This window comes from Lagenorhynchus albirostris, chromosome 15 (genome assembly GCF_949774975.1).
Source record: "Lagenorhynchus albirostris chromosome 15, mLagAlb1.1, whole genome shotgun sequence".
Taxonomy (NCBI): Eukaryota; Metazoa; Chordata; class Mammalia; order Artiodactyla; family Delphinidae; genus Lagenorhynchus; species Lagenorhynchus albirostris.
Genome location: NC_083109.1, coordinates 81,229,466 through 81,256,357, shown reverse-complemented (window position 1 = coordinate 81,256,357; position 26,892 = coordinate 81,229,466). Strand labels below are relative to the sequence as shown.

Genomic DNA, 26,892 nt, shown 5'->3' with positions numbered 1-26,892 from the left:
GTTTCTCGTTTGCACCCTGTGAGCTGGTTTTCTTTCACTGGCAGTTAACTCCGAATCCTGGGGAGAGGGGTGTGTTTTAAGCTGCCCTGGTGTGTGCCTTCCTCGGTGCTTGGGGAGTGACCCCAAACCGGAGGTCGGCTTTGGGGCCGTGGTGTCTTTAACGCCCTGATGCCTCAGGTCGGGACTGTCTCCGTCTTTTTTTTTTTTTTTATTTATTTAGCGGTACGCGGGCCTCTCACTGTTGTGGCCTCTCCCGTTGCGGAGCACAGGCTCCGGACGCGCAGGCTCAGCGGCCATGGCTCACGGGCCCAGCCGCTCCGCGGCATGTGGGATTTTCCCGGACCAGGGCACGAACCTGCGTCCCCTGCATCGGCAGGCAGACTCTCAACCACTGCGCCACCAGGGAAGCCCACCGTCTCTTTTTTTTTCTCAGTTGAAGTAATAGAAGATTTACAGTGTTGTGCTAGTCTCTGCTGTACAGCAGAGTGACTCAGTTATATACACACATACGTTTTTTAAAATATTCTTTTCTATTATGGTTTATCCCAGGAGAAACCATAGAAGCTGTGCTGTTCTTTTTTAATTTGACCTGTAGTTGATCTACAGTGTGTGCTCCGTCTTATTTTTTTGTGGGTCCCCCACTCCCCGAGTTCCAAAGCAGTTCCCTTGGAAACAAGGGGGTCGTCAGGGCTGCGGATGGAGACGTGGTGGGACAGGAAGCCTTACCCCTTCTCTCTCTCTCCCGCAGTTGGACCACCATGGCCACCCTGCGGTCGTCGTCCTCCCAGTCCCATAGCTCCTCCTCCCCGAGCAGTGGGTCCTCCCCGCTGCGCAGAGCTGTGGGGACTGGGCCGAGGAGCATGTCTGCGTCTTCTAGTTCGTCTGTGGCTGTGCCCTGCGATGACAGGGACTCGGACCAGACATCGGAGGGGTGAGTGGGGTTGGTTGCGTTGTCCGCAGCTTTTCTCATTTTCATGTAACAGACGGGTAAAGTGGCAACACGTGTGTGACTATGAAAAGCCAGGAGATGCTATACTGGTTCAGAACAGGCTGGGTTTCAGCTGCCCTACGTGTTGGAGGCCTCAAGAATAATCCATCCTGTTCTGAATCCATCATCCAACTTGTCTGAACCTTTCTTGAACACTTTTGTGTGTTCACGGACAGCCTCCGGTGGGGGCCCACAGATGGGGGAAAGGGAAAAGAGTTCTTTATTTGGTACCTGAAAACTAATGTATACTTTTTAGTTGGTGTCCTGTAGTTCTTTTGTTTGGGGTTTTATAAAGAGGTCCGTAGCTGTTGGCATTTATGAGCTTATTCTGGAAGATTGTATGAGTATGTCTTGGGTTTTAAAAAAATCTTTCCAGGAAAAAATTAATCAAGGTCTGATTTATCCCCTGGTAATTTTTTTTATTGCGGTATAGTTGATATACAATATTGTATAAGTTTCAGGTGTACCACATAATGATTCACAATTTTTAAAGGTTATACTTCAGTTATAAGAGTATCCCATGGTAATTTTAATTGGTCTCTTCTGAATCATTTCTATTTGTCAGTGCAGCTGTTTGGCACCAGGTTATATCTATTTTGTAAATTTAACCCTAATCAACAAGACGTGAATTTGTTTTCAAGAGGTAAAATTTAACACCAGGCACGTATTAATCTCTGGTTTGTGTATTAGTAATACATGACTTACTGAGCCATTTTTCTCTACTCAGCAGTGATCCCCTCACTGCTTATGTGAATATCTTTTTTTAAATGTGAATATCTTTTGATTTTTTTATTCAGAGAGGATATTAAGAAAGGGTTGTCCTTTACCTACCTCAGTTCTTCATCTCCAATGCTTTATTCAAGTGAAAGTTTTCCCTTAAGACATTGTCCCTACTTCCTGGCAACAGTAAGCTCATCTCTTCTTAAAATCTGAATATATTTTTCTCATGGAGAGGGATGTAAAGTTAGAGACAAAAAGAAACTATAATTCATTTACCCTTTTATATATAGGGACTAGGGTGTTGTATCTAAGCAGAACCACACTCCCTCACAGGGATAGTGAATCTTTGTCAGCTGGTGAAGGCAGTGACTTCGAAGACAACTTGAGACGAAATGTAAAGAAGAGAGCAGCAAAACGACCACTCAAAACAACCCCAGTGAGTCAGTTTTGTTCTGTTTTTGAACCTGGTCTGGGAAGCAGCAAAAGAAAACCTAGAAGAGGTCAGCTGATATGCTTGATGAAAAGACAAGGCTTAAAAAGTGTTAAGGGACAGAAGTAGGAAGAAGGCAGATTTTGAAGAGCAAAGAATAAGAGAAGAGGGTATTAGGGTATAGAGGAACAGGAATGGGGCTTAGGGACTTTTAAAAGGACAAGAGGCTAGAAATAATAACGTTTACAATATAAAAATCAGTTATTTCTAATCTGAGTCAGTAACTCAAACTCTGCTGTGGAATTGGCAGCTTAAGCCTACCTGTGTGATGAGACCGAGCGTTAATGTCACTTTCACTTTTTAAAGATATTCGTGATCTCTTTATGCTTACTAGGTGGCAAAACGTCCAAAGAAGGGGTCCCAAATGGTACGTGCTCATGGTCAGAAAGAGTCAGAGCCACCAGCCAGTGATCTCTTTGAGGCTGTGAAAGCTGCCAAAAGTGACATGCAGGTAAAACAGAGTGTCTCATCTCTGTTTCTTGATACCATCTTACCCCTCGCTGGGTGGAAAGATAAGTACAAGTGCTTACAAACTTGATTTAATGTAGACATTTTAGTGAACATAACCTGTATCAGGAAAGGCAGATAAGACCACAGAGTGAATCCTTGGAGGGATTGATGTAAGGGGAATCTTACATGAGAGGGAATGTTCCTTTCCTAATAGTATCACAGAACAGAATAGATTTTGCCTTGATTGATTGATGGAGGAGACAAGGAAAGGCATTGGATAATGTAGAGAAGAAGCTTGGATTTGGGTGGCAACTTGTTCACCCTTGTCACTTTTTAGCTCCACTTCGACAGTTATACCTAATTTTTTTCCCTCCCCACATATCTTTTTTCTCTTCTTACATTTCTTTTTCAATAATTTTATTGTAATTACCATCTAAAAACATGAAAGGCATATATGTGCTTAAAATTTTTTTTTCAGTGATCACCCAGGCCTCTAGCCCCAGCTCAAGAAATGAAACCTTAATGGTGCTGTAGAGACCCTTGTGTATCCTCCCTCCACCTTACTCCCCCAGTTCCCTCACCACCCAGAGATAACTACTAGAATGAATTTTCTGTTAACCATTCCCTTGTCTCTCATTATAATTTTCTCACCAATGAATGTGTTTTCCTTAATTTAAGTGAATAAGTCGTTCATTAGTTTTCTATGACTTAAATTATTTCAGTTGTTTGAGATTGACCCTTATTGATGTATAGTGTGGATTTTTCTAGTTTTTAGAAAAACTAAAAATTTTCAAACATATGGAGTTTTTCTGTTTTTGTTACTGGTTTCTGTGTGTTGGAATTCTTTGGGGCCTGGGTTGAAGATGGGTTGTTAAGAGAGGAAACCTACGTTTGCTTTTGGTGGTTGAGTGAGGATGCTCCAGAGTCACTTTTTTTTTTTTTTTTTTTTTTTTTTTTGGCGATACGCGGGGCTCTCACTGCTGTGGCCTCTCCCGTTGCGGAGCACAGGCTCCGGACGTGCAGGCTCAGCAGCCATGGCTCACGGGCCCAGCCTCTCCGCAGCACGTGAGATCTTCCCGGGCTGGGGCACGAACCCGTGTCCCCTGCATTGGCAGGCGGATTCTCAACCACTGCGCCACCAGGGAAGCCCCCAGAGTCACTTTTAATTAAATTATCTGATTGAGGTTATTTTGACTGTAGAGGTAATGTGGATCTTGACTGCAAATCCAGATATGGGAACTGGCTCATGGTTTTGAATTCTCAAGGGACAATTTGTTTTTCCCTCTACCCCACACTAAGGTCATAACAAGCTAGTTTTCTTGCTGTCCCCATCTTACCTATAGGTTTATTTCTCATTCTTGCTTTCATGAGGGTGTGACTCTTTGCAGGAGCCTCCTTTTGGACTACTGTTTTTGGAAGCCCCTTAGGCTCTATCTCCTATGCTCTACATTCCATGCAGCCATCTGGACAGAAAGTTAGTTTCCTAACTGTCTGTAGTTAAGAGACCCCTCAGAGCAAAAGTCAGCTTGCTTATCTCTCAGAACCGCTACCTTCACTTCATTTTTGGCTTTTATGGAATTTTACCTTTTATTCTGGTTTAGCAATACATTTTAAAAGATGTTTTAATATTTTAATCAGAAGTTTAGATGCTTCAGTTAGAAAGCTTATACAGAATTTCTAGTCTGTCATGTTGCCAGAAATAGAAATCATCCACATTGTTTTCCTAGTCTTTGGTAGATGAGTGGCTGGATAGCTACAAGCAAGACCAGGATGCAGGATTCCTGGAGCTCATTAACTTTTTCATCCGATCATGTGGATGTAAAGGTGAGGAAACTCCTACCCTTTTCTAATCCCCAGCCTTTGCTCCTATATTGTAAAACTTTTCCTCCTTTTAGATGTGTAGGATTAGGCATTTCCTAAATAAATGGAGAGGGAAAAGCGTAAGAAAAATTTCAGTTATTTAACTAGTGCCGACTACATTGTTGATTGGTAAGTAGGGAAGAGATCCAGTAAGGAAATGTGTTGGTTTGGAGACAAGACACTTTGGAGAAAAATAAATAATCATGCTATTGTGATGGTATGATGTTTACAAATTTGGAAATGGACCATCAGACTTTTACTCTTCCTTTCTCTAAATGAAATAATCTTTTATTTTCTTATTCCTTATTTCTCAGCCACTTCATCGCATATTTCTCCACTGAAGCTGTGGGGCCCCAGGTCCCCAGAGGCCATGACCTAACTTTAGTCTTATACGTCTGCAGATTGTATTATAAGAATCTGGCATAGTTTTCTTTGTTTTTTGATTGTTTGGAATATTTTTTTAACCATAGTTTTCCACTGTTTGATTCCCTTGGGTTTTCTAGAGAGGTTGCCTTATAGCAGGTACTCAGTTAGATGGCAGCAGATTTATGACTAGGATTCAGGTCTTCTGATTCCCCACCTAAGCTCTTTTCAGTATATTTCCTAGCTCATCTTCAAATGTGTATGTTAAATGGTCATGGTGTCCTGTTATTTGCCTTCTAAGTACCTCATCTCCTCCATTTCTCAGGCACTGTGACCCCTGAGATGTTCAAGAAGATGTCCAACTCGGAGATCATCCAGCAGCTAACAGAACAGTTTAATGAGGTGGAGGAAGACAGTCCAGGATCCTCTTGCCACTCTTTTTGCAAAATACAAGGCCCATTATCCTCCTCTTTCTGATTCTGGGAAATAGGATAGCTTTTAGAAAGAGGAGTTTAATCTCTTGGGAGCAAAAGGGACCTATACACGTTATCTGAATAGGCCTGTAGAGTTGAAAATGAGGTATAAGAGATACATTTTTACTATACTATTGGGTTTTGACATCCAGTCCCTGTGACTTCATAGACCTGGTAATAACTTTTCCATCCTTTTCATAACCTCTTTTATAGGACTCAGGAGACTATCCTCTGATAGCTCCAGGCCCATCCTGGAAGAAGTTCCAGGGCAGCTTCTGTGAATTTGTGAGGACGTTGGTCTATCGGTGCCAGTATAGCCTCCTCTATGATGGCTTCCCTATGGACAACCTCATCTCTCTGCTCACTGGCCTCTCAGACTCCCAAGTCCGTGCCTTCCGTCACACTAGCACCCTGGCTGGTAAGCAGTCACTTTTATTCTGTCAGTGTTCTCTTGGGGGTTGGTAGAACTTTCCTCTGTTCTCCAGTCCTGGATCTTCTTTCCTACCTGCATTCTAGCTCTTTACTTCAGGGTCATGCTTCTTTTATCCCAAACCTCCATCCAGTTTCTCATTAGTGGAATTGTAAAAAGGAGTGGATTACAGTGATAGTTTCCAGCCTTAACGTGTTTCTTATAGCTCACCACTGGGAATATGCTAAGCATTAAAGGAAGCCCAAAAGAGTTAGGGAGAGAAAAAATCCACTCCAGAACAGTGAGTCTTAGGATTTTAGGGTCACCCTGCTCTAGCTTTTCTTTTTCACTACCCTTTTTTTCCTTCTTTTTTGAACCTACCCTCCCTCTCTCTGACTTAATTAATGATCTCGTTATCTTATTTTTACTGACTCAAAGCCATGAAGCTGATGACCTCCTTGGTAAGAGTTGCCTTCCAACTGAGTCTGCACAAGGACAACAATCAACGTCAGTACGAGACTGAACGAAACAAGGGGCCAGGCCAGAGAGCACCTGAGCGACTGGAGAGCCTGTTGGAGAAACGCAAAGAGGTGAGAAGTGTTCCCTGCCTCTTCCCTCCTCTGCTGCTTCCATCACAGCTGCTGCAGCCCACCTTATCAGTCCCCAAGCTTCTCTCTGCTAAGGCATAGTCCCCCAGGCAAGCTTTGAGATCATGAATGATGGAGTCTGGCAATAGTTTAATAGACTCCTCCGGTCAGAGGTTATTGCACTTTGTTTCTGGGATGTGGGCTCAATAGAGCATTTCTAGTTTAGAGTAAATTTTAGAGTTCTCTATGATTCCACTTTTGCTCAGTTTCCATTGTCTGCATTCATTATCACAGGTGTTTAAATGTTGTGCCTGCATCTTGTGCAGAGGGTTAAGCATTGACTTTCTTGTCAAGTGTGCAGTATGCAGGTTACCACAGGAGTACTGAAGGCCAACCACTGATGCGGGAGGCCAAGTGTTCAAGAAATGGATAGGACACAGGCCTTTCAATCTCTCCTGCGTTTAAATTCTGTTCCAGTTAGCTACTAGCTCCATGGCCTTATGTAATCTCTAAGCTTCAGTTTCCTTTCCTTTAAAAAGGGAATAATTCTTTTTGTGAAGATTAAATGAGATGAATAAATTGCCTAGCTGGGCACATAGTAGGTACTTGCTTTGTTGCCTGTTAAACTTGAAGAAGACCACTGGAGGACATAAACCCCAACAAAATGTTTTACACTGATTAAACCTTCAAACAGCTGTATCTATCGTGAGACTAACACTGACTTTCCCCTCATTCCCCCTAAGTATCTGAGACCTCCCCCACCATGAGGTTGGCAGGACTTATCATGTGTAACTATGCCTGTTGACTGTTTTCCAGCCCTCACCAAACATATCTTCCATGCTAAATCATTAGAGAAAGATCTATACTTTCCTGATTCTCTTTTGCTATTTTCACTGTCAGTATGTCTTAAATCTTATGTGTACTGGGTCTGTGTCAAATCTTAAATTATATACACTAGGGTGACTCCTATTATTTGGACTTCTCTGGCCTCTTGCTTCATCAGTTATCGTTTTGCTTTCTGTCTTTAATCTCTCCCTCACCACTGTTTTCCTCTCTCCACTTATAAATGTATATAAGCCCTTGAATCTTCTTTCATTCTCCTCTATGAGCTACTCCATTTCTATCCTTCCTTTTAGTATTTCCTTACTTCCTTAATATCCAACTGAATCCTTTCACTACCTAGCTTCTATCCCCATTTTTTTTCTTTCAAGTTATTTTCAACAAACCAGTGACTTTTTTTTTTTTGCGGTATGGGGGCCTCTCACTGTTGTGGCCTCTCCCGTTGCGGAGCACAGGCTCTGGACACGCAGGCTCAACGGCCATGGCTTACGGGCCCAGCCACTCCGTGGCATTTGGGATCTTCCCAGACCGAGGCACGAACCTGTGTCCCCTGCATCGGCAGGCAGACTCTCAACCAGTGCGCCACCAGGGAAGCCCAAACCAGTGACTTCTTAATCCCTATAGCCAGTGACCTTTTTTCAGTATCCCTTTTCGATTTACATAGAATTTGGTACTGATGACACACTTTTCCTCCTTCCCTCCCTCTCTCCTTTTCCTTTAAGTATGAAAATTTTCAAACGTTCAGAAAAATAGATAACACTGGTAGAATGAACACCACATACAAATCTAGATTTAACTAGATTATTTAATTTAAATCTAGATTTAACTAGATTTAAATTTAGTTTTAACTAATATTTCACTATATTTGCTTCATCTATTTTTTTTTTACTATTTTGTATTAAATTATGGGCATATTGGTATTTCAACCTAAAGACTTAAGTATGTCATCTCAAAAACATGTTACTACATAATCCTAATACCATTTTCATATCCAAAAATATTAACAGTGATTCCCTAGTATTTTTAATCCCAATTCATATTTAAAATATTCCACTTGTCCCCAAAATACCTTTTATATCTGGTTAATTCCAACCAGGATTTAATTAAGAACTATGCATTACATTGGGTTGTTGTGTTTCTTAAGTCTCTTTTATACAGAACCTCTGCTCCCCCCGCCGCATTTTCCCCCAATATACTGATTTATTGAAGAGTTGGGGCAGTTGTCTTAAAGAATGTTCCCTTGTAATTCTGCTTCTTTGTTATCTGTTATTCATCTAATCTAGGGTTTCTCAACAATGACATTTAGGGAGCTGTCCTGGCATTACAGGATGTTTAGCAGCATCTCTGTCCTCTATCCACTAGATGGCAGTAGTACCTTCCCAGGTTATGACAACCAAAAATGTCTACAGACATTGCTGAATGTCCCCTGGGAGCCACCAGTTGAGAACCACTGATACAATCTCTTCCTTCTCTTTTTTTGTTGCGCTTCTTTTGTCAAACTGCATTTATTAAAATTTTTTTCCCCATTGTTGTTAGTCAAAAACATGTATAACTACCAGCTAGGGCCTCTGAATAGCCAAAGATAGTCAAAATAATGAGACACAGAAGGGATATTATTTTTTCCAAACACAAATCTCTGAGGCATTAGTTGACTATACGGCTTCTTCCAGAATTAGAAGGTTTAACCTTTTTCTATTCTGATAACTTATTGGCTACATTTTCTTTTTCGCTGCTTTTGACTGATTAATTACTTTTGTTTGCAAACTCCACCCTTCTCATCAACTTTGTATTTTAGATGTATCTATTGACTGCCTGATTTCACCGGCCTGTCCACTGTCACAAGTGGATGAGTAGGTGATACTCTTTTCCAAGTTATCTAATCCATAGAAAGAGAGAGAAAGTTAGAGGCTTGTAACTTTCATACCTTACTATAGATGTATATTTCTCATGTGGGGGAAAAATGATTTGGGGAGATAGAAGTATTATGAACGTGTGGGAAGTAAAGCCAAATGTCCTGAAAATTTAAAAATAAATTAGAAGGTTTAAAAGGGAACAAAGGATACCAGAGGTTCAGACTGTGTCCTCCTATTAATAGGAAGTAGGTGGATGTCATGCTTTTCTTATATTTTTGTGGCCTTATATTATTGGGGGACATGAGAGATTGACCTGTTACTCCCTGTCCTCCAGCTCAGAGAGCATCAAGAGGAGATTGAGGGAATGATGAATGCCCTCTTCAGGGGTGTCTTTGTACATCGGTACAGGTGAGTTACTGGGCTCCTCTCATTGAAGTGGCTGGTCCTCAGTTATGGAGTCTGTAGAAGTGACAAGGTCTCCTCCTAACCCTGAGTTATCTGGTTAGTCCCACAGCTAGCGCAGCTGGGGCAACAAATGTTCCAAATTAGGTTTAGTTTATCCCCGCCTACAAAGGATCGTGTAAATTCTTCTGGGAGAGACGATAAGAGGTTAAGGCATTGCTGAGTATTCTTCTACTCCAGCTTTGCCTGAGACCTCCCCTGCCCCATCTTTCTGGGGCTTGAGCCTTGAGAGGACAAGAGCAGAGAGCCAAAAGGCAGGACCTTTCTGAGGGTGTACAGCTCGGCAAGCCTTTTCCTAGCCCACTTCACTGTGCCTTACACTGTGCTAAAGGCAGGGGAGTTTTTTTTTTCTGTTTTTTTGTTTTTTTTGGTACGCGGGCCTCTCACTGTTGTGGCCTCTCCCTTTGCGGAGCACAGGCTCCGTTCGCGCAGGCTCAGCAGCCATGGCTCACGGGCCCAGCCGCTCCGCGGCATGTGGGATCTTCCTGGGCCGGGGCACGAACCCATGTCCCCTGCATTGGCAGGCAGACTCTCAACCACTGCGCCACCAGGGAAGCCCGGCAGGGGAGTTTTATACTGGGTAAAGAACTACTTCCTCAGTATTTGTGTCTCACTCTTACCTAGATTTCAACCTCTGCCTTTCCAGAACCCTTTAGCTGATGTAATCTTTTCTTGAAGTGGAAGCAAAACAGACAGGTGGATATATTGTACAACACAGGGAATATAGCTTATATTTTATAGTAACAATGAATATAACCTTTAAAAATTGTGAATCACTATGTTGTACCTGAAACTTATATTGTATATCAACTGTACCTCAATTAGACACACACACACGCACACGCACACACACACACGCTGTTTGGGCAACAGCTAAATTAAATTCCAAAATCGGTTTTTAAAAGGGGCATGGAGGATAAGTTCAACTATTTTATAGGTTGGTTACAGAAAGAAAGTGTTCACTTTTTAAAATATTCACATTGGGAGGAGGAAATGAAAGGCCTAGTACCTGGTGTTTAGGCAAGAAAATAGATTCTCCTATGACAGAGATATCTGCTGGGATGGAAAGTGAGTTTGGAGAGAAGGTAATAAGGGTCAGTTTCTCTCTGTGCCTAGGGATGTCCTTCCTGAGATCCGTGCTATCTGCATTGAGGAGATTGGGTCTTGGATACAAAGCTACAGTACCTCTTTCCTCACTGACAGCTATTTAAAATATATTGGCTGGACCCTGCATGATAAGGTGAGAGTTGAGTCAGTCCTCTTCCCTGCCCTAGGATGCTTCAGCTTTTCCTGGTACTGCCACTTAGGTGTTTCACTAGTGGTCAGTGATCAACTCATCAAGACACTGAACCTCGAAATTCCCCCAGTATTTGGGAGGGTAGGATAAGTTAGGAGAGAGAAAGATATATCTAGGAGATTAAATGCCTCAAAACCACAGTCGAGTGGAGAAAGACTTTCCCTATGGAAAGGCGAGAAAGTTGACAGGGTGGTAATGCAAGTGCTAGGGGGGTAGCCAAAAGATCCTTTTAATCATGATTGCTAAATTCTGCTGTGATCCTGTTGGATTTTAAGTGAGAAGACAGCTGTTCATTGTCTCTGAGACATCTCAGAGTCCTCGATACAGAGGACACCCAGGCCCAGAATGAGTAATCTGAGAGGGAGGTATGGAGGCCCAGTGAGGGTGAGTAGAGGAGGAGTCAGCCACATTTCCCTTCTCCTCAGTAGCATCGAGAAGTCCGTCTGAAGTGCTTGAAGGCTCTAAAAGGGCTGTATGGCAACCGAGACTGGACTGCACGCCTGGAGCTCTTTACCAGCCGCTTTAAGGTAAAATCGGGACAGTGCTCCTGTGCTTGGCTCTGTCTGTGGTTCCCATTTCCCCACCTCATTTATCCATGTCTATTACTTTTATATATCCATAGATATCCCAGTGTCTGCTTCTACACCCTGTCTTTAGGAATCCCTCAGATTCTAAGAAAGCGGTGTTTTGGGATAGATATAATGAGTTATTGAGCAATGTTCTCCTTTTTACAGGACCGGTTGGTTTCCATGGTCATGGACCGAGAGTATGATGTGGCAGTGGAGGCCGTCAGGTTACTAACACTTATTCTTAAGTGAGTCCTGGGAAGTGGAGAGGCAAGCATCTCAGACTTACCTTTCAGCATCAGACAGGCCCTTCCAGAGTCCTATCCCTCCGCGGATCATAGGTTGACTCTTGTTTATATACAGGTTGAAAGACAGAGGTCACTCCCGAGTTGCAGGATCTTCAGGGGGCAAATTTCCTATCTTCTCTAACTCTTCATATCCCTCTGTTTTCCACTCTTCCATTTGGAAGTTCTTTGTGAGTTAATCCTTGTTGGTTTTCCCTTTTTGTTTCTAGCCTTAGTTAGAGGCTAGAGGACGACATCCATATCCACCTGCTTGTTCTGCGTTTCTCCTGGCAGGAACATGGAAGGGATGCTGACAGAGGCAGACTGTGAGAGCATCTACCCTGTTGTGTATGCCTCTAACAGAGCCCTGGCCTCTGCTGTGGGGGAGTTTCTGTACTGGAAGTGAGTGGGCCTCTTTTCGTTTGTTCCTTTAACACCATCATCTGTTGTTTTCTCTCCATCATCAGCTGGTGCTCTTTCTAAGGGCTCCCCATACCTATAAAGTCTCCCTTGGTGTCTCCTTCCCTTCTCAACACCTTGGGGCTTTCCTTAGCTCTGTGCCTCTTTTTTCTTTAATCCTCTCCTTGAACTGTTTCTTCCTTCCATGGTAACTGTTGCACTGCTTACTTCCTTCCGTGCTATGCCCTTTCCCTGTGTCCCCTCTACCAGGCTTTTCTGCCCTGAGTGTGAGACAAGAACGGTGGGTGAGAGAGAGCGACGCCGAAGTCCACGCTCCCAGAGGACTTTCTTCCACCTTCTGCTGTCCTTTTTTGTGGAGAGTGAGGTGACGTATGAAAAGGAGCTGTTGGGCTCTCAGGCGTAAGACCTTCAGGTAGAGAAGGATGGGAGCTGGCACTGCAGGAAAGAGAGAAATGGTTCATTAGTAGCCAATTTCTAGAGTTTTAACATGTGGCGTCAGTAACTTAACACCTGTCTTCTTCCACAGCTCCATTACCACGCTGCATACTTAGTAGACAGCCTGTGGGACTGTGCGGGGCCTCAGCTGAAGGACTGGGAGAGTCTGACAAGCCTGCTGCTGGAGAAGGACCAGAGTGTGTGCCACCTGGTAGCCAGGGGAGGGGACCTCTCATCTCCTAGTAGGAAACCAGGAGAGATTTCTCTCCTGACTTGTGAAAGACATAGGTGTCATGGGCGGTGGGGCGGTGGGGTCCTTGGAGATGGAGGGTGGCCACCCTGTGATTCTGTTTTCCATCCTCCTGCCACCTCAGACCTGGGCGACGTACAGGAGAGCACACTGACAGAAATCCTTGTGTCCAGTGTCCGGCAAGCTTCCGAGGGTCACCCGCCTGTGGGGCGGGTCACGGGGAGGAAGGTATGGCAAGAGGGGCAGGGTAGGTTGCTTAGCAATATTAAATCCAGGCAGGTATTGTCTGTCCTAATTCTCAAGTCTTAGGTTCAGGTGCTCCTTCCTCTGCCCCTCAAAGAATTCCATTTCCAGAGAAAGAAATTGAAGGGAGCTGCTGAGTTTTCCTTCCTGGGAAGATAAAATTGTTGGGCAGAGGAATACATGTACACACACTTCTACCCCCACCCCTAAATGATTGTAATTCCAGGGCTTAACACCCAAAGAACGTAAGATCCAAGCCGACGACAAGGTGAAGCTGACTGAGCACCTCATCCCCCTGCTTCCCCAGCTCCTGGCCAAGGTAGAGGGTCCCCACTGCTCAGCCTCTGGGAATGAGCGGGTGGAAGGAACTGGCCTCCAGATTAGCAGTATAGCAGGTAATAAGTAGGCTTCCCTCTCAATCACCACAGTTCTCAGCTGATGCAGAGAAGGTTGCTCCCCTGCTGCAGCTTCTCAACTACTTTGACCTCAACATCTACTGCACCAGGCGCTTGGAGAAAGTGAGGAGAGAGGAGGACACATTCCCTATACTTTGCTACTTTCATCCTAGGGCCAAAGGTTCTACTGCCAGTATCCAGTTTTTCTCAAGAACCTGGATTCTAGAAAAACCAATAAGCCCTCCCTTTCTGAGGCATCTTATGCTTGAAGTTTAAAGCTTTCGACCCTGTTTCTTTCCTCCCCACCTCTAGACCCTCCCGGAGGAGTTGTCCTCCCTGCCCCCCCCCCAGCACGGTCTTCTCCCACCGTTTTCTCTCTCAGCACCTGGAGCTGCTCCTGCAGCAGCTCCAGGAGGTGGTGGTGAAGCACGCAGAACCAGCGGTGCTTGAGGCTGGTGCTCATGCCCTCTATCTGCTCTGTAATCCGGAGTTCACGTTCTTCAGCCGGGTGGACTTTGCCCGCAGCCAACTTGTGGATCTGCTGACTGACCGCTTCCAGCAGGAGCTTGAAGAGCTGCTGCAGGTTGGAAGTGGGGCTGCGTGATGGGACACCCCAGACTTGTGTGGGAGAGGCCCCAAGATGGGGGTGTGGATCTGTGAGTTCTTGGGGAAATCCCACTGTGGACCTTCTTTCTTCCTCAGTCTTCCTTCCTAGATGAGGATGAGGTGTACAGTCTGGCAGCCACCCTGAAGCGCCTCTCTGCCTTCTACAAGTGAGCAGCTCCCCTCCTGCTCCTTCTTCTGTTTCTACCACTTTCTGTGGGGTTGATTCCTCTCATTCTCTTCCAGTGTAACGTTTTTCTCTCCCCGCCCCCCAAAGTGCCCATGACCTAACTCGCTGGGAGCTCTATGAGCCCTGCTACCGACTCCTCCGGAAGGCTGTGGACACAGGAGAGGTTCCTCACCAGGCAAGTAGACAAGTTGGAGGCAGGAGAGGAGTTTTAAGGGCTGTGTCCTAGGTGGCCACCACATATGCAGTTCGAGTCCCGGGGCTGTGGAGCAGATGAGAGAGAGAGAGATCTTGATCATGTGTGTCGTTCCTTCCATCCCAATCTTGGAAGGTGACTGTACTTTCCAGCACCTGAAAACAGCTATTCTCTCTGGTTTCTGGGGAGTCAAGGATAATATTGAGGGGGTCTAGGAGACTTTAAATAAATTAGGGAGAGGTGGCATTCCTACTCAGGATAGAATCCTCTGAAGACTTCCAGAATCAGTTTTTTTCTACCGGAAAAGGAATTGGGTCTCTCCTAATCTCATTTTCTCTCTTCTGTCTGCTTTTTTCTTTTTTCCCTCCTTTGTGTGTATCTGCCTGTCTGTCTCTCTCTCCCCACCTGCCCCTTACTCCTGACCCTCATTTTGTCACATTTGGTTGTTACAGGTGATCTTACCAGCCTTGACTCTTGTCTATTTTTCCATTCTCTGGACACTAACCCACGTATCTGGATCAGATGCTTCCCAGGTGAATATGGGTCTGAGTAGGGGGAACGGGAATGGAGGAGTCCGTGTCTTCCTTCATTTCTCCCTGCTGAAGCCATTGTCTCCACAGAAGCAGCTGTTGAATTTGAAGGGCAGGATGGTGGCCTTCTGTGAACTCTGCCAGAACTGCCTCTCAGATGTGGATCCTGAGATTCAGGAGCAGGTGAGCGTTTTCTCAAGTGAGCGTATGTCAGGATGTGAGTCATCCCCCCGACCCCGACCCTGTGGTCTGAGGAAACCCCGTTCTGAGGGGAAATTGGCAATGTAATTTCTGTCTTGGTCAATATTCTGTCCTTTTTAAGCGTTCTTTTTTTCCCTGACAGGCTTTTGTATTGTTAAGTGATCTGCTGCTCATCTTCGGCCCTCAGATGATTGTCGGGGGACGAGAGTTCCTTAGGCCCCTTGTCTTTATTCCTGAAGCCACTCTCCAGTCTGAGCTGGCCAGCTTCCTCATGGACCACGTCTTCATCCAGCCTGGAGGACTGGGCAGTGGTACAGGGGCTGTATACCTGGGGCTCAGGCATATAGGGCAGGAGGTCTGAATCTGTGATTCTGATGTTTCCCATTCTGCACTTGATGTGAACCAGGTCATTCCCAGGAGGATCATTTACAGATAGAGCAGCTGCACCAGCGGCGCCGCCTCCTGGCTGGGTTCTGCAAGCTGTTGCTTTATGGGGTGCTGGAGATGGACGCAGCCTCGGATGTTTTCAAACACTACAACAAGGTACAGCAGGGCGCCAAGCTGAGCATGGCCATGGCTGCAGACTCTGTAGCACTACAGAAAGGAGGGTTGGAGAGATGATGGTATCAGGCTTAAAAGGAGAAGCAGGGGGGAAGGCCAATAGTTTAGAATAAAAGGACAAAGAAAAGAGACTTTAGTAGTAAATAGTTAGTGGAGAAAAAAACTGTTAGGAGGAAGAAATTCATTGGAGGGAAAGTATCTTATTCTTCTTGTCCAGATTTTTTTGTGTGTGTGAATCTAGTCTATGGAATGGGGTAATGTAAGAAAGGGAAATAAGAATGGAAGAGGGATCAGTCCTCCTCACAAGATACCTAGATATATACCTCATTTCCTCAATCCAGCATTGTGTTGATTTCTCTTTATTGAGTACGTACTATCCCAGGCACTAAGGACACCTCAGTGAACAAAATAGTCAACGGTTCCTTCTTCCTGGAGCTTCTGTTCTAGTGGGGAGAGACAAATAGCAAAGGCTTCGGTGCTGGATGACACTGGGCTCTGGCAGGCTTAATATCCTTCTTCTCCAAGAAATGGGCTCAGGGCAGAGTTTCTTCCCTTATTTGCCTAAACTGATTTCTTTGGGGCTTTGTACCTGTTGGTTAGAAGTATGGTCTAGTATGAGTTGTTTTATGCTTAGGTTCACATTTCCCTACCTAAGGCTGTTTCGGAAAGAGATACGGTTAGGGCTGTGAAGAAACAAAACAAAACAAATAGTTTTTTCCTGTGGTCAAACAGTATCTTCTCCACTTCTTTTCCCTCAGTTCTACAATGACTATGGTGACATTATCAAGGAAACGTTAACTAGAGCAAGGCAGATTGACCGAAGTCACTGTTCCCGAATCCTGCTGCTGAGCCTCAAGCAGGTATGCCCTTCTGCCTACAGTGCCTCAGACCTGACGTGCCCTCCTTGCAGCCCACCCACAGCTGTCTAGAACATGAGATCCTTCAGAGCAGGAAGTTTCTGATTTACTTTGGCTTTTATTCCACATGACAGTCACTTTCACAGTTAACGGAGCCATAAAAAGTATTTTTTTTAACTGTGGGCTGTTTCCACCCCAACCCCATAGAAACTCCACGTCAGTTAGGACATGGGAGCACCAACAATAAAGTGATAGGGAATTCCTAATTCTTTTTCTAGTCTGTTCTCTCTCAACCCCTTCAGTTACTACAGACATTTTTATTGTTACAGAGCAGGGTGAAGCCTCTCTCTGTTGCAAGGGGGTCAGGAATAGGGTCAGTGTCCTAGGAGGAAAGAAAGAGTAAAAATAGCAGATGGTGTCCCAAGCCCTTTCGGATTTCTGGGCAGAGAAGGGAATGCTATACTTCCTTGTTTCTATCTTGTTCCTCCCTTTCCCAAATGTGCCATGTCTCCTGGACACAGTTATACACAGAACTGCTGCAGGAACAGGGGCCCCAGGGCCTGAATGAGCTTCCAGCCTTCATCGAGATGAGGGACCTGGCCAGGAGGTTTGCCTTGAGCTTTGGACCCCAGCAGCTACAGAACCGTGACCTTGTGGTCATGCTACACAAGTAAGGAAGTATTGGTTGGAAAGCAAGGTACTTGAATCTTCCTAAGAGGGCTGAGCCAGAGGCTGGGTACAGGGAGGGCTGGGAGTGAGGTCTCAGAGGGGGAGGGTAAGCATGTCGAGGAATCGCAGTAGAGTTGGTGAGCGGGTATCCTTTGGAGACAGGCTGGGTCCAGGGGAAGAAGCACTTGGACAGGATGCCTCAGCCCTGGGAGGGAAGTGGGAAGGGACTCTCTTTCTAAAATGATTTTGCTCAACCAAGGGAAGGCATCAGGTTCTCCTTGTCTGAGCTTCCTCCAGCTGGCTCCTCCAGTCAGCCCCCAAATCTGGCATTCCTGGAGCTCCTTTCAGAGTTCTCCCCCCGACTCTTCCATCAGGACAAGCAGCTGCTGTAAGTTAGGGCGTGGGTGGATAAAGATGGGAGTTAGAGAAGAAGGGTGTGGCGAGGGCCTGTGACCACTTCAGCCCCTCCATCCCACCCCTTTCTTAGACTGTCCTACCTGGAAAGGTGTCTGCAACGTGTCTCCCAGGCACCTGGCCGTCCCTGGGGTCCAGTCACCACCTACTGCCAGTCCCTCAGCCCTGTAGAGAGTACAGCAGAGGCCAATCCTCAGGGCTACCCCCGCTCCAAGAAGAGGCGCATTGAAGGTAAAGTGCTGTGAATGCAGGTATCAGGGTGCTCAGTGCTACTTCCTTGATCGCCACTACCTAGATACGCAGCATATTGGCTTTTGCCTCCTTCAAACTCTTGTGTCTGGTCAAATAATTATTTCATTAATCACCTACTATCATTAAGGGTACTCATTTTCTTCAAGGTTTATCTAGCCAACTAAAAACAGCAAACTTCTGTGAAAAATTAAATAGAAACTAATCATAAAACCAGAGATTGAACTCAGAAATCTGTACATTTAGGATGCCTCTCTGTGACGTCGTTATTTTCCAATTTTTAAAGATTTTTATATAACCTTCATGATTTTTTAATCTTCAGATCACTACCTGTCTTATAATTTACCTGTTGTTTTCTTTAAACTGATTTTCTTTTTTTTTTAAAAATATAGTCTCATCTTAAGTGGTAATATCCTAGAAATCACAAGTTTGAGGTGTATGTTTGTGCTTTTTACGGTACATTTTATTTTTATTAAAAAAAATTTTTTTTGTGGTATGCAGGCCTCTCACTGTTGTGGCCTCTCCCATTGCGGAGCACAGGCTCCGGATGCGCAGGCTCAGTGGCCATGGCTCACGGGCCCAGCCGCTCCACGGCATGTGGGATCTTCCCAGACCAGGCCACGAACCCATGTCCCCTGCATCAGCAGGCGGACTCTAAACCACTGCGCCACCAGGGAAGCCCTAGGGTACATTTTAAAATGTTAGTAGTCATTCGCCATTCTCCCCATTCCCGCAGCCTAGGCAGCATAACTAATCTACTTCCTGTCTCTGGGTTTGCCTATTCTTAGACATTTTGTATAAATGGAATCATATGGTATGTGGCCTTGTGTGTCTTTTACTAAGCATCATGTTTTCAAGGTTCATCCATGCTTAGCATTTATCAGTACCTCATAACTTTTCATGACCAAAAAGCATTCCATTGAGTGGATATGCCATATTTTATTTATCCATTCATCAGTTAATTGACATTTAGGTTGTTTCCACTTTCTGTTAGGCATAATGGTGCTGTGAACATTCATGTGTAGGTTTTTGTGTGGATGTAGGTTTTCACTTCTCTTGAGATATACCTAAGAACTGAAATTGCTGGATCAGATGGTAACTCTATGTGTAACTTTATGAGGAACTACCAAATTGTTTTCCAAAGTGCCTACATCATTTTACAATCCCAACAGCAATGTACAAGGGCCCCAGTTTCTCTACATTCATGCAAACACTTGTTATTGTCTTTTTTATTTTATCCATCTCCTAGTGGCTGTGGATTAGTATCTCATTCATTGTAGTTTAAATTTGCATTTCTCTAAGGACTAATGCTGTTGAGCATCTTTTCACATGCTTATTGGCTATTTGTATATCTTCTTCAGAGAAATGTCTGTTCAAATCCTTTGCTCATTTAAAAATTGGGTTGTCCTTTTCTTGTTGAGTTCTTTACATATTCTAGACAAAAGTCTCTTATCGGATGTATGGTACATTTTCTTCCATTCTGTGGGTTGTCTTAATTTTCTTGATGGTGTCCTTTGAAAATACAGAAGTTCTTAATTTTGGTGAAATTCAACTTATCTATTTTTTTTGTTGCATGTGCTTTTGATGTCTTAAGAAGCTATTGCCTAAAGTCACAAATTCCTGTGTTTTCTTCTAAGAGTTTTCTAGTTACAGCTAATACATTTAGGTCTGTGACCCTTTTTTTTTTTTTTTTTTTTTTTTTTTTTTTTTGCGGTACGCGGGCCTCTCACTGTTGTGGCCTCTCCTGTTGCGGAGCGCAGGCTCCGGACGCGCAGGCTCAGCGGCCATGGCTCACGGGCCTAGCCGCTCTGCGGCATGTGGGATCTTCCCGGACCGGGGCACGAACCCGTGTCCCCTGCATCGGCAGGTGGACTCTCAACCACTGCGCCACCAGGGAAGCCCTGTGATCCATTTCGAGTTAATTTTTGTGTGTGTTGTGAGGTAGGGTATGAATTCCTTTTAATGTCTTTTGTATACCACCTAAGGACATACTATATGCGAGATACTGTGTTAGGTGTTTTAGAGGCCATGAAGGATTCTCAAGCAGCTTACCATCTAATAGAAAAGAAAGCAAATACATTTATAGAAAATCTGAGTTATGAAGTCACCACTAAGTAATAAATTCCCAGGGATTTGACAGAGGAATGCTATAGAATTCAGGGAAGGAAGGTATCATTTTAAGTTTAGTTGATCTGTGAAGGCTTTATCAAGAAGATGGGATTTAAGCCGGATCTTGAAAAATGGGTAAGATTTATAAGTTGAACAGAGGAGTGAGTATCATGGGCTAGCAGAAGAGCACAAGCAGAACATAGAAAGGTAAGATTTTGCCAAAGCACATAGATGTATAGATTGGTTTGCCTAAAACAGAGTTTGTAAAGGTAGGAGAAAACTGAAAAGATCGGTTCCATTGTTCATTCAGCAGACACTTACTGAGCACCTTGTGCTCAGTTGTGCTGAGAATACTGCAGTGAACTGGGGATGGGGAAATACTGATGAGGTGGGGATTGCAGTCTTACAAAGAGTGATTGGGGAAGGCCTTGGAGAGAACATGAATGCAGGGGAGAAAACTGAAGGAAGTGAAAGAGGGGGTGCCTTGTGTATATCAGAATAGCAGACTAGAGGGTGCAGCCGGTCCAGAGGCCATGGTGGGAATGTCTCTGGCACATTCAAGGAACAGCAGAGAAGGCCGGTATTGCTGAATGGAGACTGTGTAGGATATGAGACCAAAGAGGTCGTAGGAGTCCAGAGCATACGAGCCAGAATAAAGACTCCAGCTTTTACTGACAGTGAGATGGGTAAACATTGGAGGATTTGAGCACAGGATTGACAGGATTTGCCTTAAATTTTAAGGGGTTCCTTCTGGCTGCTGTGTTGAGAACCGACCGAAGGAGAGGCAGGGGTTGAAGCCAAGGAGCTGGTGAGGAGGCTGCTGTGGGGGCCCAGACAGGAGATGAGAGTGTGTGAGCCAGGGGAGCAGCGGATATGGTGAGAAGTGGCCAGATTCTGGACATACTTCCAAGATATCACTAATAGGACCTCATAATAAGAAAGAATGTAAGATGTAAGAAAGAAAGGAGTTGAGGATGACTCCAAGGATTTTGGCCTAATAACTGGAAGGATGGAGTTGATAGCACCTGAGATGGGGAAGGCTGTGAGTGAGAAATGAAACCAGGGCTTTAGTATGAGCCATGTTACTACAGGTGGAGATGTTGGACAGACAGGAATTTGGAGGAGGCAGGCAGACTTGAGATAGATGTGGGAGTTGGTACTTAAAGTCATGAACCTGAATGGCTAAGGAAGCCAGTGAAGATGGAGATAGGGAGAGGTCCCAGGGCTAAATCTGTGGACATTACACCAGTGATAATAGGTTGTGAGAGATTAGGAGTCACGTGGGGGCCCAAGGTTTATTCTCTGGGAACACAGCTCACGGACGTGGCTCTTCCCTGTTTCGATAGCCCTCTGCTTAAACCAGAAGCAGCTCACTCTCCGGTTGCCGGTTTCAGTGTACAAACAAGGCTGTGGGGAGGGAGGATAATGGGGGTATGAACGTTTACAGTTGACAAATTCTAATATGGATTTGACTTACGTTTTAAAAATAGCATTACCTAGGTTTTCTAAGACATTTTGGGTTTTTTTCTCCTCCTCTGCCTTCCTAGAGCTCTGCAGGAGAGAGTCCTTAATATTTTGAGCCCCAGGTCTTCCATTTACCCTTCATATTAGAACTGTGCTGACATTGCCGTTATCTCATTTTTTCTGGCTTCTAAAAAATCCAGTCTCCCGTTTTTCTGTTTCTCCTTAACCCTCATGTTTCCTCCCTCATTTCAGGCCATTCTAAGCTTTTTCTCACTACAGAAATCTTGAATGAATAGGATTTCAGATGTCTTCATTGATTAACTGAGACCTCTCAATCTTAGGGACTCCAACCCTCTCTCACATTCGTGTTTGTATGTTACTGTTTATCTGTGGAATGTATGTCTCTTTCCTTCTTGTTTTCTAAGCTGTGTAATGAGCTTTTCTTGGACAAGTCCTTGGTACAATTCTGTAAACCCTACTTTTTATAGTACATAGGGCTGTACTCGTTTTTAGTCGTGTCATAATGAGACCATCTAGATTTTCCATTCCCTTCTTTTATAACTTTTCCTTACCAAATTCTGAGCAGGTCTTGAAAAACTAAAAGTGTCTGTGGTGGTACCTGGTTTACAGTTAACATGTGCCTCTGCTGCTTTGCAGGCCCCTCCAGGCGGCACAGAGAGGACATCTCTGCATCACAGGAGGAAAGCCTACAGCTGAACAGTATCCCACCCACACCCACCCTCACCTCAACGGCTGTGAAAAGTAGGCAGCCCCTGGGGGGATTGGAAGAGATGGAAGAAGGCGGCGGCTCAGAATTGGCATTTACCCAAGGGTGCGGCCCCAGGAGAGCCCGGCTGTGACGTCCCAGTTTGGTGTCTCGTCATTTCTGTTGCGTTGTTCCCTCCCACAGCACCCCCTCATTCTCGGGTTCTTCTCCGGTCCTTTCCCCTTTCTTTAGCTTTACATTTTCTCTTTTTCCCTCCACTCTGAGCTTTTTACTGGCTTTCATGCTGGCCACTTTACCTCCTCTTTTTACCTTTGTTTTTAACCCTTGTCACTGATCCACCTTCATTCCCAACAGCCAGCCCCTTTTAGGTGCCCAGAGGTTAAGGTCCTCGAGTCCACAGCATTTCCAGACTCCACTCAACTCTTTGGGTCCTGGTCTGGGCAGCCGGCTGACCCGGTGAGCTTTTCTCATCATCTTCTGTCTTCACTTCAGATGTCACCCATTGTGAGGGGATTCTTTCCTTCTCATTGCTTCTATGCTGGTGCTTTGTGGACTTGTTTTAACCACAGAACACTTCCTTTCAGTGTAACATGGAACCCTAGTATGTAAAACAGATATAAGTAGAGCTGCTTTGATTGAAGCTGGAGTGGGACTCTGGAGCCCTGGTCTGCTTACTGCCCACCCTGTTCCCCTGGGATGCCTCTGAGAAACTCTCCGGGGTCCTTGAAAACCTCTACTCTTTGCCACTGTTTCCAGGCTCAGCCTGATGGAAGAGGATGAAGAAGAATTAGAAATTCAGAATGACTCAAGTGAAGAGTGGCAAGGTACAGGCAAGGTGAGTGGATCCAACAGTCCCTTCTCCCTCTAGAACTGGAAGCAGATGTGAGGGAGAGAAACTATTGTGATTCTTCTCTGTCCTGATGATGCCTTGTCCTTGGAAGCTGCCCAAGATGTTTTGAAAGAATCATAGAGTAAAGGAGGAAGGGTTTGTAAGTTGCTGTTGACTTTGCTTGGACTTTAAGGAAATAGGGGGGAAAAATTTTAAATACCATTGGACTGGAATAGCACTCCCACACTCTCAATCCCCTTATAGGTATTTTGCCTCTTAATCTACTAAGAATTAAAGGGAGTCCTAGAGCTAGACAGAGATGGAAGGTCACCCAGTCTCCAACCTTGCAGCCCGTTCAGCAAGTCTCTTCATAACACATGCACACAGGCACAGCCGACCTTCCTTCCTCTCTCCTTAGAGGGCTGCCCCAGTCCCTCTTCCTCCAGTCACTCCATTTTCTACCCTTGCCTGCCTGCTTCCTCAGGAGGATATGCTGCCAGTTCAGTAGGAAAAGCATGCAATTCGAGTGAGGAGACCTAAAAGTCTTCCCGTTTTACCAGTTTATCAAGTTAGCTCCTTAACCCCTCTCAATCCCCTCATCTTTAAAATGGACCTTTTACACAAAATACGAAGTGAAGGCGCCTTATAAACAGAAAAGGATTGTGTGTCTGCTGCTGTTCTGCTCCCTTCTCTTCTCTTTGAAGGTGGAGAAAGGACACAGTAGAAGAGGGGAGTGGACGTCTTGTGCTCAAAGGGAAAACCAGATAACATGTTCAACCCAGAGACTAGACAGCAAGGCCTCTATCAGTCTTTCCTAAAGTCCCCTCAGGAAAAACCCCATTCTCTCGTTCCAAAGCTGAACAAATTTAAGGGTCTCAGTTGGCAGGCCAGGAGAGGAAGCACTTCTCTGATGACTCTGACGCTGCTGCCCACTCTGACTTTGCTCCTCTTCCCTCCCTGGCTGCTTCAGGGACCTACCCCAGCCTTCAAGCTTGTCACGAGACTGGAAAGGGACCTTTTGTTGTTGTTTGCAGGTGATGGGAGTGGGGAGGGACCTTTCTGATTTTTGATCCCATTCTCTCTAGCAGTCTTCCCCCAGTGAGCACGGGCTGGACCTCTTAGATTTTGCAGAGCTGAACACTGAGGTGAGCGTCCCCAAAACAGACTGTGGAAGGCAGGTTAAGAGGAGTTGTGCATCCTTGGGAGACGCTGGCAGGTAGCACATGTGCCTGTCAAGTAGGTGGAAAGAAAGGCCACAGCCCCTGGCCTGCTGTCTCAGCTGCCTTGGGGCTTTAGGGGTATGCTGGGGGAGGGGTGATACAGGAAGAGAATGAGAGTTGTCCTCTGGAGGACCTTGCAATCATCTCTTTGCCCTTTGGTCTGTTGTTAGGTCTCTGTATCTTACTTTCATCTTTCTCATTGTAGGATTTCTGACATGATCCTATGTCCCTCCCCATCTCCACTCCCCATCTCCACTCCGCACCTCTACGACATGACCACTTGGAAAAGGCCAATGGGAAACGGAGCAAAAGGAATCATCACTTCCCCTTCCCCTTCCCCAGGGGAAGGAGAGGTGGGCTGTGCCTTTCTAACCTGACCTTTCTCTGACTGACCTTTCTCTGATGCTGCTAGGATAGAGCAGTCATAAGCCCCCTGTCCTTCCTGGTGCACCATGGCTCTGTCCCTCTGTTTGAGCAGAGTGCCTATTTTCTGCTGTTTGGAGGGGTGGGAGCTTCGCCTCAGTATTGGAGAGGGGCACTGCCTGTGTTGAATGGAAGGAGCCCATTAGTTTTTCTGTATTTTGGGAATGTCTTTCCTAGCCTCTTTTGTGCCTTGCTGATTTAGCTCAATAAACATGTTTGAGTCAATTCCAGGTTGTGGCTTGAGCGATTGTTAAACTGATGGAGGTCAGGTTCTTTCCTGGAGTTTTACGCAGCTCTGCCTAGCCCTGTGGTCCCCCCTGCGTGCGCGCGCGCACACACACACACACACACACACACACACACACACACACACACACACACACACACACACACACACACACACACACACACACACACACACACACACACACACACACACACACACCCCCACCCCACCCCCGCTAGGTGCTTTGTACGCTGGCTTTTAGGGATGTATTGCTTAGTAAGTGGGAGACTGGCTGCCTTTGAGTAGTTTATCTAGTGGAGACAGTTTATGCTGAAGAGGGAAGGTAAGAGTAGCATCCTGATCGGCTGAAGGGTGCACCTACCCGTCTCACCTCCACTGAGGCCAGGCCAGTCCACATATCTTGGCAGCTTTCACTCAAAGGTTCTTTCCAGGGATAATTTCATGCCCTCATCCCAGAGACACCTGTCATAGTTTGAACTTTTATAGAATCTCACTATCTGAGAGTTGGGAAGAAACTTAGAAGTTATTCTGAATGACCAGCCCCAAATCCTCAACACCATTGTCTCCTTCATCCTTTCCTTCCCTAGCTAGTTCCTTACCAAGTCCTGGCAGGTTATTCTCCAGAATGTCTCAGATCTGTCTCTTCTCTCGGAACTTGCTATCAGCTCTCACCCAGACTGCCACAAAATAGCCTCCGGATGCTGGACTCCTTAAAACTCTGACTTGTTCTTGTTCTGCTTCCTGGAACAGCAGAGCGCCTCTGTTCTCTCCTTTCCCTCTGACAAGCAGTCAAATACATGAAAACACTGTCGTCTCTTTCTGCTTTCACTGTTTCCTTCTGTGGTTTAAGGAACTCTTCAGCCTCTCCTTTTAAATAGGACTTCGAGTTCTTCCCTGTCCTGGGCATCTGCTGTAATTTCAAGTTCTCACTGTGTGGTGTCCCAGGCTGGACACAGTCATCCAGCTAGTCTAGGGGTTTCTGCAGGAGGATCCATGATTTCCTGTGATTAGGTCACTCAGCCAAACAAGCTCATTTCTTCTTTCCCCCTCCCTCCCTGCCAAATAAAAGCTAGAAGTTGGGTTTGTGAGTCTCATTTTAGAAAGGCAGCCTACCAGTGCCCTGGGGATCTTTAGCCTGTATTCAGTGGAACAGTTCCAGAGAGCAGAGCTTTTCTGTGGGATCTGGGAGCAGAGTGGGAAAACTAAGGTAGAGATATAGAGGTAGAGGTCACTAGGGATCCAGGAGGGGGAAGAGGAGTCCCAAGTTATTAAATGCCTGCCAAGCTGGTACTTGACAAGATCAAAAGAGAAAGTTGGAAGCTCTGTAAATGTGGAGATGTTTATGCAGCTGACAGACCAGTGTGGTAGATAGAGCCCCAACCTTAGAATCTGTGCAAGTTTTATAACGTGTTCCCCAAATTCTTTGCCACTCTTAATATATTGAGAGTTTGGGACTAAGTCCTTTCCCCTTGAATATGGGCTCTGTGAGTGCTAGATTAACAGAATATGGTGGAGTGTAGCTGGGCCAGTTTCCAAGCCCAGACCTTGAAGAAACTGGTACCTTCCACGTCCTGTTTCTTGAGATGTTTACTCTTGGCACCCAAGCACCATGCTGTGAGAAAGCCCAAGCAGCCACATGGAAAGGCCACATGTAGGTGTCCCTCCAGCAGACCTAGCTGAGGTCCCAGCCTGTGTTGAGCATCTGCCACAAGACATGGTTCAGATGTGAATCAGATGATCCCAACACCCAGCTTTTGAGTCTTCCAGCTGAGGTCCCAGGCATCAGAGAGCAGAGACAAGCCATCTTTCTTGTACCTTTTCCAGATTCCTGACCCATAGAATCCATGAGCATGATAAAACAATGGTGTTTACACCACTAGTTTTGCTACGTAGCACTAGGAACTGAAACAGAACCTTAGAGTCATAAGATGCCAGAAGTTTGGACATATTTATCAGTTTAAAAATTATTTATATATTAAAATTTAGCACTTATTTATTATACACATTAAGATGTAATGGAT

General features: G+C 45.3%; 1 protein-coding gene across 1 annotated transcript; it reads left to right on the top strand.

Moving 5' to 3' along the window:
- The first annotated feature begins 758 nt into the window (after positions 1-758).
- On the top strand, positions 759-24,801 carry STAG3 (STAG3 cohesin complex component). Its single transcript, XM_060122339.1, has 33 exons — positions 759-931; positions 2,042-2,144; positions 2,533-2,649; positions 4,376-4,472; positions 5,197-5,273; positions 5,558-5,762; positions 6,192-6,343; positions 9,368-9,441; positions 10,612-10,735; positions 11,221-11,319; positions 11,527-11,606; positions 11,937-12,044; positions 12,312-12,426; positions 12,589-12,694; positions 12,872-12,975; positions 13,217-13,309; positions 13,419-13,508; positions 13,768-13,968; positions 14,088-14,158; positions 14,266-14,353; positions 14,824-14,904; positions 14,992-15,084; positions 15,245-15,413; positions 15,509-15,645; positions 16,422-16,523; positions 17,042-17,190; positions 17,449-17,577; positions 17,677-17,834; positions 22,083-22,257; positions 22,507-22,608; positions 22,909-22,987; positions 24,067-24,126; positions 24,407-24,801. The coding sequence occupies exons 1-33, from the start codon at positions 759-761 to the stop codon at positions 24,413-24,415; spliced, it is 3,720 nt and encodes a 1,239-aa protein (XP_059978322.1). The 3' UTR covers positions 24,416-24,801.
- The last annotated feature ends 2,091 nt before the right edge of the window (positions 24,802-26,892 follow it).

What these genes read in the sequence shown, in the direction of transcription:
- STAG3 (XM_060122339.1), top strand. Translation starts at nt 759, where the DNA reads ATGGCCACCCTGCGGTCGTCGTCCTCCCAGTCCCATAGCTCCTCCTCC. An exon ending in GTCTTTGTACATCGGTACAG is followed by an intron (nt 9,442 to 10,611) that starts GTGAGTTACTGG and finishes CTCTGTGCCTAG; the next exon opens with GGATGTCCTTCCTGAGATCC. An exon ending in GCTGGACCCTGCATGATAAG is followed by an intron (nt 10,736 to 11,220) that starts GTGAGAGTTGAG and finishes TCTCCTCAGTAG; the next exon opens with CATCGAGAAGTCCGTCTGAA.